The sequence below is a fragment of the Lemur catta genome, chromosome 2 (assembly GCF_020740605.2).
Source record: "Lemur catta isolate mLemCat1 chromosome 2, mLemCat1.pri, whole genome shotgun sequence".
Taxonomy (NCBI): domain Eukaryota; kingdom Metazoa; phylum Chordata; class Mammalia; order Primates; family Lemuridae; genus Lemur; species Lemur catta.
The window spans coordinates 117,805,070-117,819,151 of record NC_059129.1 but is presented as its reverse complement, the minus strand read 5'-3'; the positions used below and the strand labels follow the sequence as shown (position 1 = coordinate 117,819,151).

Here is a 14,082-nt window from a genome sequence, read left to right as displayed (position 1 = left end):
TCCAAGATGATGTTTACTATCATCGATTTGCAACAGGATGGATATTACGGGTATCGCTTTAATATAACTTTGATCACCTTCCTTTGTACAATTGGCAGTTTTGGAAAAGGACTGAGAAGTGCTGGTGTAAGAGGGTTTTTGTATAGTTGTACTTTAGCTTTTAAATGAGATGAAAATTCTCCGACCACTAATGTGGTAACGTTTTGGTGCAAATCTAAATCTCTCCCCTTGCTTGGTTAAAGGGAGACCAGACTGGATCATGCCTTCTGTGCATCACTCTCCCCTGGGTGAACTGAAGCCGGGTCTGATGTTACGACGGGTGCAGGGCAGCGCGTCCTTCGGTTTGCCTGCTGTGGTCACGTCTTCTCATCCTCCGCCCTCACGTCCCCTGGTGGGAGGAGCTGCTCATGCTGCTGCTCAACCTTTTTTCCCTCTAGCATTTTAAAGGGGAACATGTAGGATGGAGCAGAAAGTGCCCTGTGTTTTGCACAGGAACGAAATGAACTTGTCAGCAAGGACATTTTCAACCCTGCTTCCCATAGAGATCTAAGCTGAGGAAAAAGGGGTAGGAGGAGAGATCTTCTAATGAGGTAATTTTAAGGAATCTTTAAAGAATAGTCATTGCAAGATGAATATCCCTCCTCTAAGCTAATATGAGCTTGAAGGAGTCATCACTCTGACGGACGCGATGCTTCACCTGTGTTGTTTTGGAAACACTGATCTCTGAAATGTGTTATAACAACAGTTAAAAAAAATCAGGGTCTCAGTAGACGCTCATCAATCTCCACATGTTACAATTCTGCCACCTTGTGGAAACTCTTTAAAGTACTATAAGTACATATGGGGAAAATGTGGTATGAAAGGACACAATGTGCTTGGTTTTTATTTGTCTCTGCTTAGCAGGTGACAAGTTGTAGGCAGATAGGACTTGGGCAGGGAGTCTAACGTGACAGTGAATCTGTTTATTAGAGCACTCATTTAATTTCAGGTCAGAATAAAGCAGTGGTCATTTCTAACTGCCAGTTGGTGGCTGGCATTTGGAAATGAGTTATTAGATTCAAGATAGCATATGACTCGTTGGTAAGCATCCCCTGAATTTAGATAGGTCCTGAGCAGAGATTTAAATTGAATTTATCAAAAATGGCATCTTTGTTCTCAAAAGCACCAAACGATGAATCATCATAAAATTGCATAATTTTCTTCTTTCATGAGTCAATAATTTCCCTAATAAAGATGGGCTAAAAAATCACATCTGATGCTTATTTGTGATAATCTTCTTTATGGATGAATAAGCAAAAGATACTTTTTACAGCACTGACTTTAATGTTCTGAAACATAGAATCCCTACTCAAGCTGTTTATTGAGAAACTGAATTATGTTCAGTTGAGTTCTTTTGGTGGGTAGAGGGTATTTTACAGTAATATTGGCACATTAACTCCTAAACAGATTTCTTGAAGTGTGGAAAATGTTTGGTTTCTCTTTAAATAGATATCAGTATGCAATCAATTTATCCTTTGGCCTTGACTGTACTTAGCTTTTAAAGTTGTAGTGTTACAGCTGCTGGAGAAATCACTTTCTTTCCCTCTATTCTTTCCTCCTCTGCCTACTTCTTTCCCCCAACTCCCAAAGAGCCCTTATCAGCACTAGAACTCTTCATGGCCTCTTGTATTGCTCTTCTTAGTTCTCAAATTTTAAACTTTGAGGTTTACAGTTCAACTTTCCAATAAAATTTAAGTTTAGAAAGAAAAAGCAGCCAGCTCATTGCATACAAATCCACACAGGCCCTGCTTGTTATAAAGACTTGGTATAAACAGAGTACATACTTGTAGAGAACTTGCTACATTTCAACATGTCAACAAATATCTGTAATACTCAAAGTCCAGGCTCTTCTCCCCACCCACTGCCATCCTCCATGAGAAATATCCAAAAATGTAATGTGCAGAAATGTTTTCTTCAGTTCTAAATGGGCTAAAGAATAAGGCAGAAGCAGGACGAGAAGCTAAGCTTCCACATTATCAAATGAGATAATATGCATGAAATGCTGTCTAATCTATAATATGATGTTCTAACATGAATTAATCGTATGATTGACATAATCCATTTCACAGGGCAGGGCTTTCTCCAGACACTCCTACATTGCTCTACAGTATAGTGAGTATTGTCCTCCTGCCATCAGTGGCTGGCAGGGTTGGGTGTGACGGGTGGAAAGGAGAAAAAGAAGGCACTGAGACCAGGAGGTCATTTCTGTCAACTGTGCTAGAACAAACATGGGCTCACAAAGAGGCAGTCCCCCCAAAGGAATTAACTTGAACTTAAGAACCTAAGTCTTAGTTCTTAAATGGTTCTTAAAAATATAAATTCTGATTGAGAAAAAGAAAATGGTGAGAATTAAAAATTACGGGAGACTTGAGATCTAAGAACCATATCATGCTGGAGTTTGTAATTGCTTAATAATAGAATACTCACCACATTCCTTTTTTCCTAGCACTTGTCCCCAAACTAAAAGTGTGAAAGGTTAAAGTAACTAGAAGAATTAATAGAATTAAATTAACACAGAAGTTACAGTTAAACTAACACAGAAGAATTAATGAAGCGATGGAGTATTACTTTGAGCCAGGAGTTTTGCTAGGCGCTTTGTATACAATGTATAGTTTATTCCCTCATAATGGTAATCCTTGAAGGGAGATATTATTATTCTTATTTTTCAGTGGGTTATCTTACATTTAGAAAGGACAAGTCCTGCCAGAGTTCATTGAAGAAAGGTTGGTGGGCCATGGCAGGAGAAGTATGTCTCTCTCTCTCTCTTTCTTTTTCCCTGGCTAGCAATGATGATATCTTACTCATATTTGCATTTAGTAGGATATTAATAAATATTTGTTATAAAATAAATTGTCAAGCCTTTTACTGTTAGTAACCTTTAAAAAGAAGACACCTCTTCCCACACATGAAAAAGAAAGAACATAAGAAAGAAATCAAATTAAAAGAGAAGATCGGAAACTCTAAAGTGCAACGTAATTCAATAGAGATGGAAAGTTCTAGAAATATAGTTCTGACCACACAGTCATTAATAAGTGTCATGTGCAAGAGAAGGGGAGACAGCAGTTGGAATTTATATATCTGGGTTTTAGTGCCAACTGTTACTCATGGGTGTAACCTCAAGCCATGCTGTACATTCTAGGGCTTTTCTTCCTCATGTGTAAATTAAGAGTTGGAATATTTAAGGTGTTTTCCAGCTCCAGTGTTCTGCAATTCTTTCTAAACCAATCAATTTGAGCTGCTACTCAACTCCTTTGCTTCTGTTTCATCTACTAAAGGGAATGCTCTGTTTTCAGAAAAGTTAAAACCTACATTGCTGAGAGGAAATGGAAATTGGAATTAGAACAGAAGGTTAGAAAAAAAACCTCAAATGAGTGAAAATCTCCAGTCCCATATGGGCAAGTATCTTTATTTTGAGAAAAAAGGGAAACAATGTGATGTGCTTGTGGTGCCCTATGAAACAAAGTTTGTGTGGCCACTTAGAAAAGTAAGGTGTAAGTGGAAGCCAGCAGGGTTGTCCCCTAAAAACCAAACCAAACCAATATAGAAAGGCTGAGATACCTGACTGAAGGAAGTTCTAGTGACAAGAAGGTCCACTAGGTTTCGCTTGACCAAATATGGCACCTGATTAGGAGTCAGTAGCATGATGCATTTTGTTAAAAACATTAAAGCATTCTCAGGTACATTAATAAAAACATTAACAGACTAAGGGAGGAAGGGGTTGTACTGTTCCCTGAACTGATCACTTCATTTTAAGTAGTATAGTCTGTTCTAGGTGTCATGTTTTGAAAGGGATATTTCAAACTTAAGAATATTAATCACTGGGAGTTACAAGAATTAGAAATTAGGTTATGTGAAGAATACCTGAGCTTGTGGAATACTTAGTCTAGGGAAGGAGAAGACTTAGATATTTTCAAATCCTTGAAGGGACATTAGACAGAGAAGATATAAATGTAATGTGTTTGGTTATAGAAACACAATCATTATGTAGAAGTTATAGGGACACAGTTTAACTTTAATATAATCAACGGTTTTCTAGCAACTAGAGCCTGCTTCATTGTAACACTGGAAAACCCTCATTAATGAAGTATTCAAGTAAAGGCTGCAAACCCATGCCAAGTATCATATAAAAGGAATTCATGTGTTAAGATGGTGATTGGACCACATGATCTCTAGAGCTCTTGCCAATTATAATTTATAATTCTAAGCTAGTTGTTTAGAAATTTGGCTCTGTTTTTTTCTAGAAACAGTGTTATAAGTGGGCATTAGGATCCAAGGTCAAAAAAGTCTGTTCAACTCATGACATTTTTGAATTCTTCCATTGAAAACACATTCTCGAGGCTAGGAGACAGATGCTTTTAAAGGATCTAAGGGGAAAGAGAAGGAAGATCATTAACCTTCCCTTTGCTGGGGAAAGACCCAGCCCAAGGCCACATTATGAAAGAGTTGAGGAGACATTTTGAAATCCATGCAGCAGATCTCAGGGTTGCCTTAGGAGGAAATTAACTTTGGGAACTAATCCCCACATGACTGATAGCCCTCCACTAGCTAGTTGGGTGATCTTAGGTATTTTCTTTTGTGAGATGGGGATAATAATACTTCCAGGAGTATAAATAAATGTAAATAAAACAATAGCTGGTGGGGATCAAATGAAATAGTGGATATAAAATGTCTAGTAAAGTACTGGACACATACCAGTTATTCAGTAAATGCAGGGATTCCTCAAAGTAGCTACGTAGATGTGCTTCTTCTAATTTTCAAAGAACTACCACACACATTATCTCATTTGATTATTACAGTAACTCCATGTGATAGGCAAGGTAGGTGTAATTTTACAGAGGATGAAATGATGCTTGGAATAAATCACCAGTTTTCTTGAAGGATGACTGTTTAGTTTCTCATTTAATAAATATTTCTAGTGTCAAGGAGCACAATTCTCTACAGAACAACCAATTCCATCATGGAAACTAATGAAGACAATGAGATCTTCAAGAGTTTTCAAAACCTGCACTCCAGACAACATGTTCCACCCATTATTGGCATGTATTATAAACATGATGCATGTGTAAAAAGTGTAGTGAGACTGACTCTCTTTGATATGTTGGTGTTGAGAATGTAAATTGGCATAACTTGTGGAATAAGCAATTCAGATATGTGTGTTGAAAAGCTTAGACATAGTCATTTTTTTACCTCATAATTAATCTATGAATCTATTCTAAGAAAATAAGCAGAAATGATGAAAAAATTTGATGCACAAAGGTACTCATCAGAGTATGGTTCTAATAGAAAAAAACTGAAAACACTCTAAATAGCCCAGAATGAGCCACGAAAAGTAGAATAAATTGCAAAGGCAGAGTGTTCCAGTGATCAGGAGCCAGACCCATTGGATTCAAATTCCCACTCTGCCCTTGACTAGCTGTGTGGGTGGATTAGTTACTTAAGCTAGCTAATTCGTATTAACTCAACTAAAAATGGGATGACAATTTCTATTTACAGATTTGTTATAAGAATGACATATATATGGAATGGAAATCATTTAGCCAGTAGCTGGCACATAGTAAGCACTTGAAAGCAGTAATTATTATTATTCCTATATAGTAACTATGCCATTTCTTAAGTGCTTAGTCTATGCCAGGCATGTAATAAACATTATCTTTTAAAATCCTGATAATGACTTTTTGATAAATGTGTTCATTTTACAGATGAGGAAACTGAGGAATAAATTAGCTAAGTAGCTCTCCAAAATTCATACAGGTGGTAGGTTAGTGTGCTGGGATTTGAACACAGGAAGTCTGACTCTGAGTCCACACTCTGATCAAGGATATATTACCCCCAATATTATAAAATATTTTGTGTGTCTCTGTGTTTGCGTGCGTGTGTATATATGTAATATAAAATCATATTAGATATATACATTCACGATATTGGGAAACAGTTTTAATTGTGTATTACTAGTTTTTAAAAACACAGGATACCATATTGTATATGTGGTATATGACCTATGATGTAAAATGCAAATGAAAGTGACTGAAAATCAATATGGTTGCTTCTGTGCAGTGAGATTATAGGTGGCTTTTAGTCTTGATTCTGGATATTTCTGTGCTTTCTGACTTTTCAACTGAAAATGTACTATTTTATAAACAGAAAAAACTAAAAGTAATCCACCGAAGATGTGAGAATAAGTTTTTATAGACAGGTTATCCTTCCTCTAATTGTAGCAGTAAAGTATACCAGATATCCTGAGTAATTTTCCTTCTGAAAAGATTCAAAATGCTGGGTAAAAATTAAAAAGCAGTGGGGACATAAAGACTCACATGTGCCGGAACTGGGGTGGGTGCAGGGATGGTTGGGGTGGGAACTGGCTCAGGCTGGGTAACTATTTCAGCTGGAACGGCTCCATCTTCATCTTCACGGGGTTTCTGATGGGCACAGCGACCAATGTCTGCATTTTTGAAGGATACAGGCCGTGCAAAGTCCATAAGGCTAAGATAATATAATTGAAATAAAATATATTTTAAAATTTCTCATTGTCTTGCTTCCTTACAATTAAATCAGATACCCTACCCCCTTTTTAAGACCATCGGTGCAATTTTCTAAATCTAATTTAAACATCTTCATTCCTTTCTTCCCCCCTATGGTTTTGGATAGTGGAGATGCATTGGTAATCCTCATACCAAAACAAACAAACAAAATTTAGGCAATTCACTTACACAGAGTTAATGACCAGATTCCATACACAGCCTTCAAAAGGAGGAATATTTCTGAGGGGGGAAGGTTGGAATTCAGGGGGAGCACCCCCAATGAACAGCTTTTTAACTTCAACAGCCTGTTCTACCGTCAGGTTTTGCGTATGTCTTTTGTCTTCATCCACCTGAACAGTCAAGATGCTGATAAAACATTTAAAATAAACAAGTCAGAATCACATCGCGTTCAATATAGTTGGAAATCAAACTCTTTTCTCCCACCCTATATCTCTCCCTCTCGTAGCTTTTAAGTGAACCCAGATTCGGTGATTAGGAATTCTACACTAAGCAACTGTTCTTGTTTCTCAGGATCTTGTCCCATGCCTCCCTGGTTCACGCTCCCTGAAAGTTTACTGAAACCAGGCAATGGTATAGCTGCGACATTAGCCTCTGGTGGAGGTGACATCAGTAATGTGCAGCCCAACACATGAGCCTGTAAGAACTGAGGTTTCTGTACTGTGTAATAATGTCTAATCGTATCAGGATCAGTGGGTTTAGCACAGCATGGGGTCACATTTTGTTTGGCTCTTTATTTCTTGGTTTGTGCTGGCTATTATCTTCTTGCTAGGGGACAAACTGTACTCCTGAGAGCTTAGATTGCAGGAATCAACAGCAAACACTTACAGCATGATTTTATAAAGAACGTAGCTGCTGGCTTTTGAATAGAAGAGGCAGGCAGTAACACCATGTTAATTGTTCCCTGCAATGATTTTCCTTAGTGGCTGTTTCATTAATTTCCCTAATTTGCTTATGAGAGATAACTCACACACTGCTAATTGAGAACCTCATGCTACTTATTTGCAACATCCTTAGATCCTGGAGCAAAGACTCAGAAGGAGACGAACGAAGGGTTCTGATGGTAAAAATGACCAAAGGCATTTTCTCTTTTGTTTTAGAAGCAGGTTTTGAGCTTCAATTCCAACAGTCATCATGATGCTATTAGTCATAAGTATTAGTCACTAGCCCGAATGAGGATCATGAATGGATTATTGAAAAGTTACTTCATATGTGGGGAAAAAACCGAAGTACTTTAAGTACTGAGTGGGAAACTCGGTCTTAAAGTGCCATCTTACTTGATTTTATAAAGAAAAACTACAGGTAGGACTAGAAACAAAAAGCCAGGACAAAGATGCTCTGAATTGGCACTGAGAAACTGGTCCACTTTGGTATGCTTCAAAAGTAAGAGAATGGAGCAAAAGATGGATTTCATTATGTCTCAAAATGTCACCATTCAGGGGGTAGAGGAGAAGGAACAGATCAGATTGAGTTTCAAAGGGGAAATAGGGAGAAAGGACATACTGTGTGTGTGTGTGTGTGTGTATGTGTTTACCAGACTCTGGAAAAATGTGTTGGCAAGTATCAAGAGGTTCAGTTTCCTGGCTAAGAGTGTTGGTGCTTTTATGAGACTTTTAGAAAACCACTCACTTCTAGGTATGTGTGACTCACTGAAAAAACCCTCCCCTCAACACCTTTTTCCCCCCTTTGGTTAAAAGTAGTCTCTTACTAACATGATGTAACAGTGCTCCTAAGGGTTTTAATGAGGGCTTTAAACTACTATTAAAGATTGTCTAAGGAGAGTAAATCTCTGCTCTTGATTAGAATTTTAAAGAGCCAGGGGCCTTCCTCTTTCTGGTGTAGACTCTCTCTTTAGCCTGGTTCTGCTCAAGGACCGTAACAGTGGTTACGGTCCTTCTCTACTGGTCCTTCTCTACTGGTTTACAGGGTGGTGATGTAGAATGAATGTGGGCTTTCGGAAGGGACAGACTGGAATTCAGTACTAGTTTGGAAGCTTACTAGCTGTGTGACCTCGGGCAAGTTATTTAATCATGCTCAGTTTCATTTCATTCATTCATACAATGGAGATTAAAAATACCTACTTCAAGTGGAGGAAAACATTAATTAAGGGATTGCCCTGAGGCTATCTTACTTAATATGGGCATTGCTAGAGAACTATAGCTGAATCCTGTTTGTATTTTACATTCTAGGAGCATCAAATCTAGATCATTCATTTAGTTCTTCTGTAGAGAAAAACATTACGAGCATGTCCATTATGATTCTGGTGGGGTGTGTGTCTCCTGTTTTTTTTTTCCTGCTATGTGCAAAACAGTATATTAAACATTGCATTACTATTTGTATTGTGATAGGTCAGTTGTACATATATGTATTTTTTTTTTACAATTTCAATGGTTGATTATTAGAGTTTCAAAATGAAATATCTTATTATTTACATTGTTTCCTGTTTGTTTTGAATATTAGTCCAAGAATTTTTTAAGCCACGACCAATTGGGTTGTATATGTAGAAGAAGATATTAAGAGAGGTGCCTTGACATTTGTAATTTAAACAAAAAATAAAATCTGAAATTTTTTATGATTGAACATATTTTGAATGGTAAGAAAGAAAATATTTGGGTTGCAGTGTCCAAATCATGATCTCATTCTGGAAACCTCGCATTACTGCTGAAACATCTTATCCTACTTCATGATCTGTAGCCTCAGTCTGTACCTGTGTGAAGAATGCTTTCACTGAGGAGAAATTCAAGCCTGTTGGTATCTTATTTGCCTAAGCAACTATTTCAGGCTCTTAGGGTTTGATGTTTTTGTCCAGTTAGCTGGACACTGAGGTGGACTCCAGGAGAAAGACCAGAGGGCAAAGCAGATATCGAAGGCAGGAGTCACTGGAGAACCAGGAAATTAAATACCAACGTGACTGAAGAGAGATTTTTCCAGAGAAAGGGGTAGAAAAGGAGAGAGAATAAAGAAGAAGGGGTAAAGAGAGGCAGAGGGCGAGACAGAAGGAACATCTTGAGAAATCTGGCCCCCAATTTGGTAAAAGTGCAATAATTTTGTGACGTGGTATTAAATTTATCTTCTTATCTAGGGTTTTAGGGAAAGAAATGATGATACCATGTATACTCTGAAAAGCGTTGGGAGAAAACAAATATTTCCAAATTAGTAACAGTATATCATAATCAACATAAAGTAATATAAATCTTCAGGGTTACAAAAAAGGGTAAGAATTAATAGTTGGCTGTGCATAGATGAAGGTATTTAAGTAAAATATATCTCATTTAAAACCTGGCTCTGTTATTTGTAGTATGTGATTTTGGGCAAGCTGGTTAATATTTTCTCATCTGTGAAGAAAGAATATTAATACAGATCTCACATACATTTAGAATGATTAAAAGGCATAATCTTTGTCTATTATTTGATAGGTCATGCCATGGAATAGGCACATGAAGCATTAAAATGTTTCTGAGTGAAGTTCTTGTGGTCATTTATGATCTCTTGTTAATCAGTTTAATGTAGCACTTGCTTATGGGGTAGATGGTGATTGCGTTTGACCTCAGAGTGTTGAAAGAGCCATTATGGTAGCAAATGTGTTCTTGTTTTGGCACAGAGCTCAGTGTCTACACGCTAATATGTCCAATACATTATCCTGTAATTAACAGTGAACGGTAAAACTGTTTGTTTATATGGCTGATTAACTGAATGACCAGTTTTCAGTGATGTACTATACACTGAGCTTAATCAAATAAAGGTTGGATTGATGGTCAACAGCTGTGAAGTTGGCATAATAAAATGCCCTTCTTGAAGAGAAACATCTGTTCAAAGGACACCTTACTACAACACTGTAATGCATTTGGGAATATCTTAATTCTTTCTTTAAAAAATAACATATTTTGGGTGATTTTTGGTCAACTGTGTTTCTCAAATCTGCATTTTTTCTACTGAAATTCCTTAAAGTTTACGTCTTTTAAAAAGCCCTTCCCACAATGAAAAGAATTAAAGTTTGGCAAAGGGCCTAAAATCTAGTCGAAAAGACATGTAAAATCAGTATTCTACAGCATTCCCTAAGATTTAAATGAGAAAATTCAGTTTGCATTTCTCCTCAGAGACCATGACTACAATATCTGGCTATTAGATTAGTAAAAGTTCATAGTTAGTCCAAATATTGATCCCTCATTTGTCTTAATCATGGCTTCTAAGCATCTCAGTTAGTACACACTCTGCGTGAGTGCTTAGTATCAATTCAGCCCACAACCTGATGCTCTGTATGATAACAAAACAATGATCTGAGGAAAGCTTTATTATTTACTTAGAAGGTGAAAAATTTTTATTACTTATCAGTTATCCACTTGAGGATAATTAGAAGATATAGATCTTTAACTAAAGAACAGCATTTGCCTACTGGAACTATTGCTACACATCCATACTCGTTGCATTTACAAGTATTTTCTGTGTTTTGAGGTTTCATCAAATTTGATTTCCAGTCCTTTTCTGTGTCTTCAATCTAATAAATGGATTGCTGGCTTGGAAGTCTGAGGCCCCTGAAGTCTCTGGGCTTCTGTTTTCATTTTTTTCTAATTGTCCTACTAAACTAATTACTTCTCTGAGTTGTCATACAATATTTTGATGAAAAATACAGATGACTTTCCCAATAAAGCAAGTATAAAGTATGGCAACATTCTAAAGAAATGAGAATCAGTTTGTTCACTATTAAGGTCAATTCTCTGGCTCAGGGCTGGGGGCAAGTGCTGTGGTGGATTTGTAGGGAGGTGACCTCCATGAGCTGATCTCAGGGCAGTAGCTATTTCCCTTTTCTCCCTTGATTCTATTCCCTCATGAAGCCACTCTGCAGGGACCATGCACACCTTGGGAAGGGGGACAGGGACAAGGTGTGCACTTAACAGGCTCAGTAGGTCCTGCAGCTGTAGCCATGCTCCGTATCTGTGACAGGTTTCTAAGCAGCTGTCATAACTGCTTTGGAACCTGAATGAAACAGCAGCTGCCAAAGGCTGCCGGCTCCAGCTGAGCTATTCCGTGCGCTTCACTGTGTGCATACCTTATTTGAGAAGAGAATATTTGAAAGAGGCAGAGGGAGGGATTTCTCTTATCTATAGCTTCAGAAGATGCATTTGGTTTTTCCAAAGGTGTGGAGAACTGCATAGAATAAAAATGTTAAGAGTAGAACTCCAAAGGGCCCAGGTAAATGAGGCTCCTGAAGTATGAAACGTAATGAAGAGGAGATTAAGCTAACACTTTATCGTTTTGCAATGCATAGTACATCCACACACACAGAGGTTCAGGCAGAGACTGATGCTAGCAAAGGAAGTGCATGTTAGGAACAGCAATAAGTACTCCAGTGCTATTGTTACCCTCTAGTTCTCTCTACATGAACGGAATGTTCTCTCCCATCATGAAATAGACTTGGCTCTGGTCTGATGACAATTTTCCTCATTGTTCTTGTCCCTGTGGAGAGGTGCACCTCCAGACGGCCCTTGTTGAGGAAGATTGCATAATAGGCCTGCAACAGCAAATGGTTATTGAAGATTAAACAGGAGTCTCATTTATGACTTAGCTTTAGAGATTCCCTGACACAACCACAGATTCATCTACTCTGAGACCTTTCCTCAGAAGTTAAGACTTAATATTTTCTTACACAGAGTTTTTAAAGCAGCTAGGTATAGCTTTTTGATCATGTACCATTTGTGCTTGTTAGACGATGTGGAGAGTGGATATAGTAGTATAGCAGTTCTCTGCAAAGCACATTTGCGATGCTGACAGTACAGCTGTGCTTGCATTGGTCCTGTAACTTACAAAACCTATCAGGAAACAAAGGGTGTCAACAAAATCCCTCTCTCTTGTATTCAGAAGTGGACAGCTAGCTTCTGGAAATCAGGTCTGACTCTCAAACTTATGGCATTTTGAGTGTTTGTCTTCAATTTGTTCTCTGAGCTGGTGGAATAGATTGCTATCACAAACATGTAACTTGTCTCCCACATTTAGAAAGAAGGAAGACAATTTTTCATCCACAAACATGCCTGCTCTCTTCTTGCTACTGTTACCATAGCAACCAGTATGGTTTTGATATCCGATTATGAACCCCAGGGAGCTTGAATGCAGTCCTTGTCCCCCAAGCGGATGCCGCGTGCGCTCCCTTTCTGGTTGAGTGCTAGGGCATGGCTGCACAGTGATCGCTCAGTCCTCCACGAGTCATCTATGGTGGTGGAGACGGTTTTGATCAAACATCATCATGTCTCCGATAATTTACTAAGTCATCTATGTGGCTACCTGTCCACCACAAAACGTGCTGAAGATCTGGACTAGTACTCACCATTTGTCAAAGGGGCAACTGCAAACTACTCACTCAATTAATAATTTCTTAGCTGACGGACTATTTGATATCTCCAACCCATTTAGCAGAACATAATCACAATGAACCCTATGGATATCAGAACTGTTAACTTGAAATATAAACTATGTCAATTTAACCAGCATTTTTTCTATAACAGACACAAACTGTTAAACATTGTTTCGTTTTGGAGACAACATTTACTATGAGATTTTAAAAACTACATATTCATTATCATTAAAGATGAGATTTTAAAAACTACATATTCATTGTCATTAAAATGTTGAAACATTAAAGTAGCATTTTAACTTACTTTGTACTATAGTACTTAGTATTTTCTCATTTTAATTGTTTTAATAGGACACTGTTTTATTTTAAAAACTATCCTGAAAGCTCGGGATTCACATCTGTTTCTTTAATCCTGATGAGGAGAAATTTGGAGCCAGTGGGTGTTGCTTAATTATTTGACAATGACCAAGGAATCAAATATCCTTTAGTGGAAATCTATGTCACAATGTTTGATCTGGTCCTCTTATTATAACTAGCTTACTATTTGTAATAGTGAGAAAATAATACTATTTTTCAGGATTAAAGGACAAAGACTTTAAGAGGAATTTATATTCTATATTTATTCAGTGCTTATTATATGCAGTAAGAAATGAAATAACACTTTCCTCCATTCTTCAAAAAATATTTTTGTTCTGACTATTTGATACATTCCTCACAATATAAGTGACATACATATAAATGATGAAGCTATGTCAACACTACAATAAAACAAATAGCTGTAAATCTACCACTTGATTTCAGAAACAATACCATTGCATCTCCTATGAGTTTCTTTATAAACCATCTCTGTTTCTCCATCTCAGAGGTAACCACTAATGTGGATTTTATGTTTATCATTCCCTCACTTTTTAAAAATTATTTTCGAAAATTCACATATATGTTGTTTGCACTACTTGTATTAAAAAATCTATAAAAATGGTATCATATAGTATACTGTACATTTTTCATTTCTATTTATTTTCTATTCATCCATGTTGTTATGTTTAGTTTTAATTTATTCCTTCTTACTATTGCTTAATATCTCATTATGTGAAAATGCCACAGTGTGCTTATCTGTTCTCCAGCTGGTGAATATCTGGGTTGTTTCTAGTTATTCTACTA

General features: G+C 37.2%; 1 protein-coding gene across 1 annotated transcript in view; it reads right to left on the bottom strand.

Annotated features, from left to right (window-relative positions):
- Positions 1–14,082, bottom strand: part of LAMA2 (laminin subunit alpha 2) — a 554,924-nt gene that overhangs the window by 18,797 nt on the left and 522,045 nt on the right. The window contains exons 56-58 of the mRNA XM_045544336.1: positions 11,936–12,084; positions 6,747–6,923; positions 6,351–6,519 (exon numbers count right to left, since the gene is read on the bottom strand). Coding sequence (XP_045400292.1) covers positions 6,351–6,519; positions 6,747–6,923; positions 11,936–12,084 — 495 coding nt within the window. The remainder of the gene's footprint in view (positions 1–6,350; positions 6,520–6,746; positions 6,924–11,935; positions 12,085–14,082) is intronic.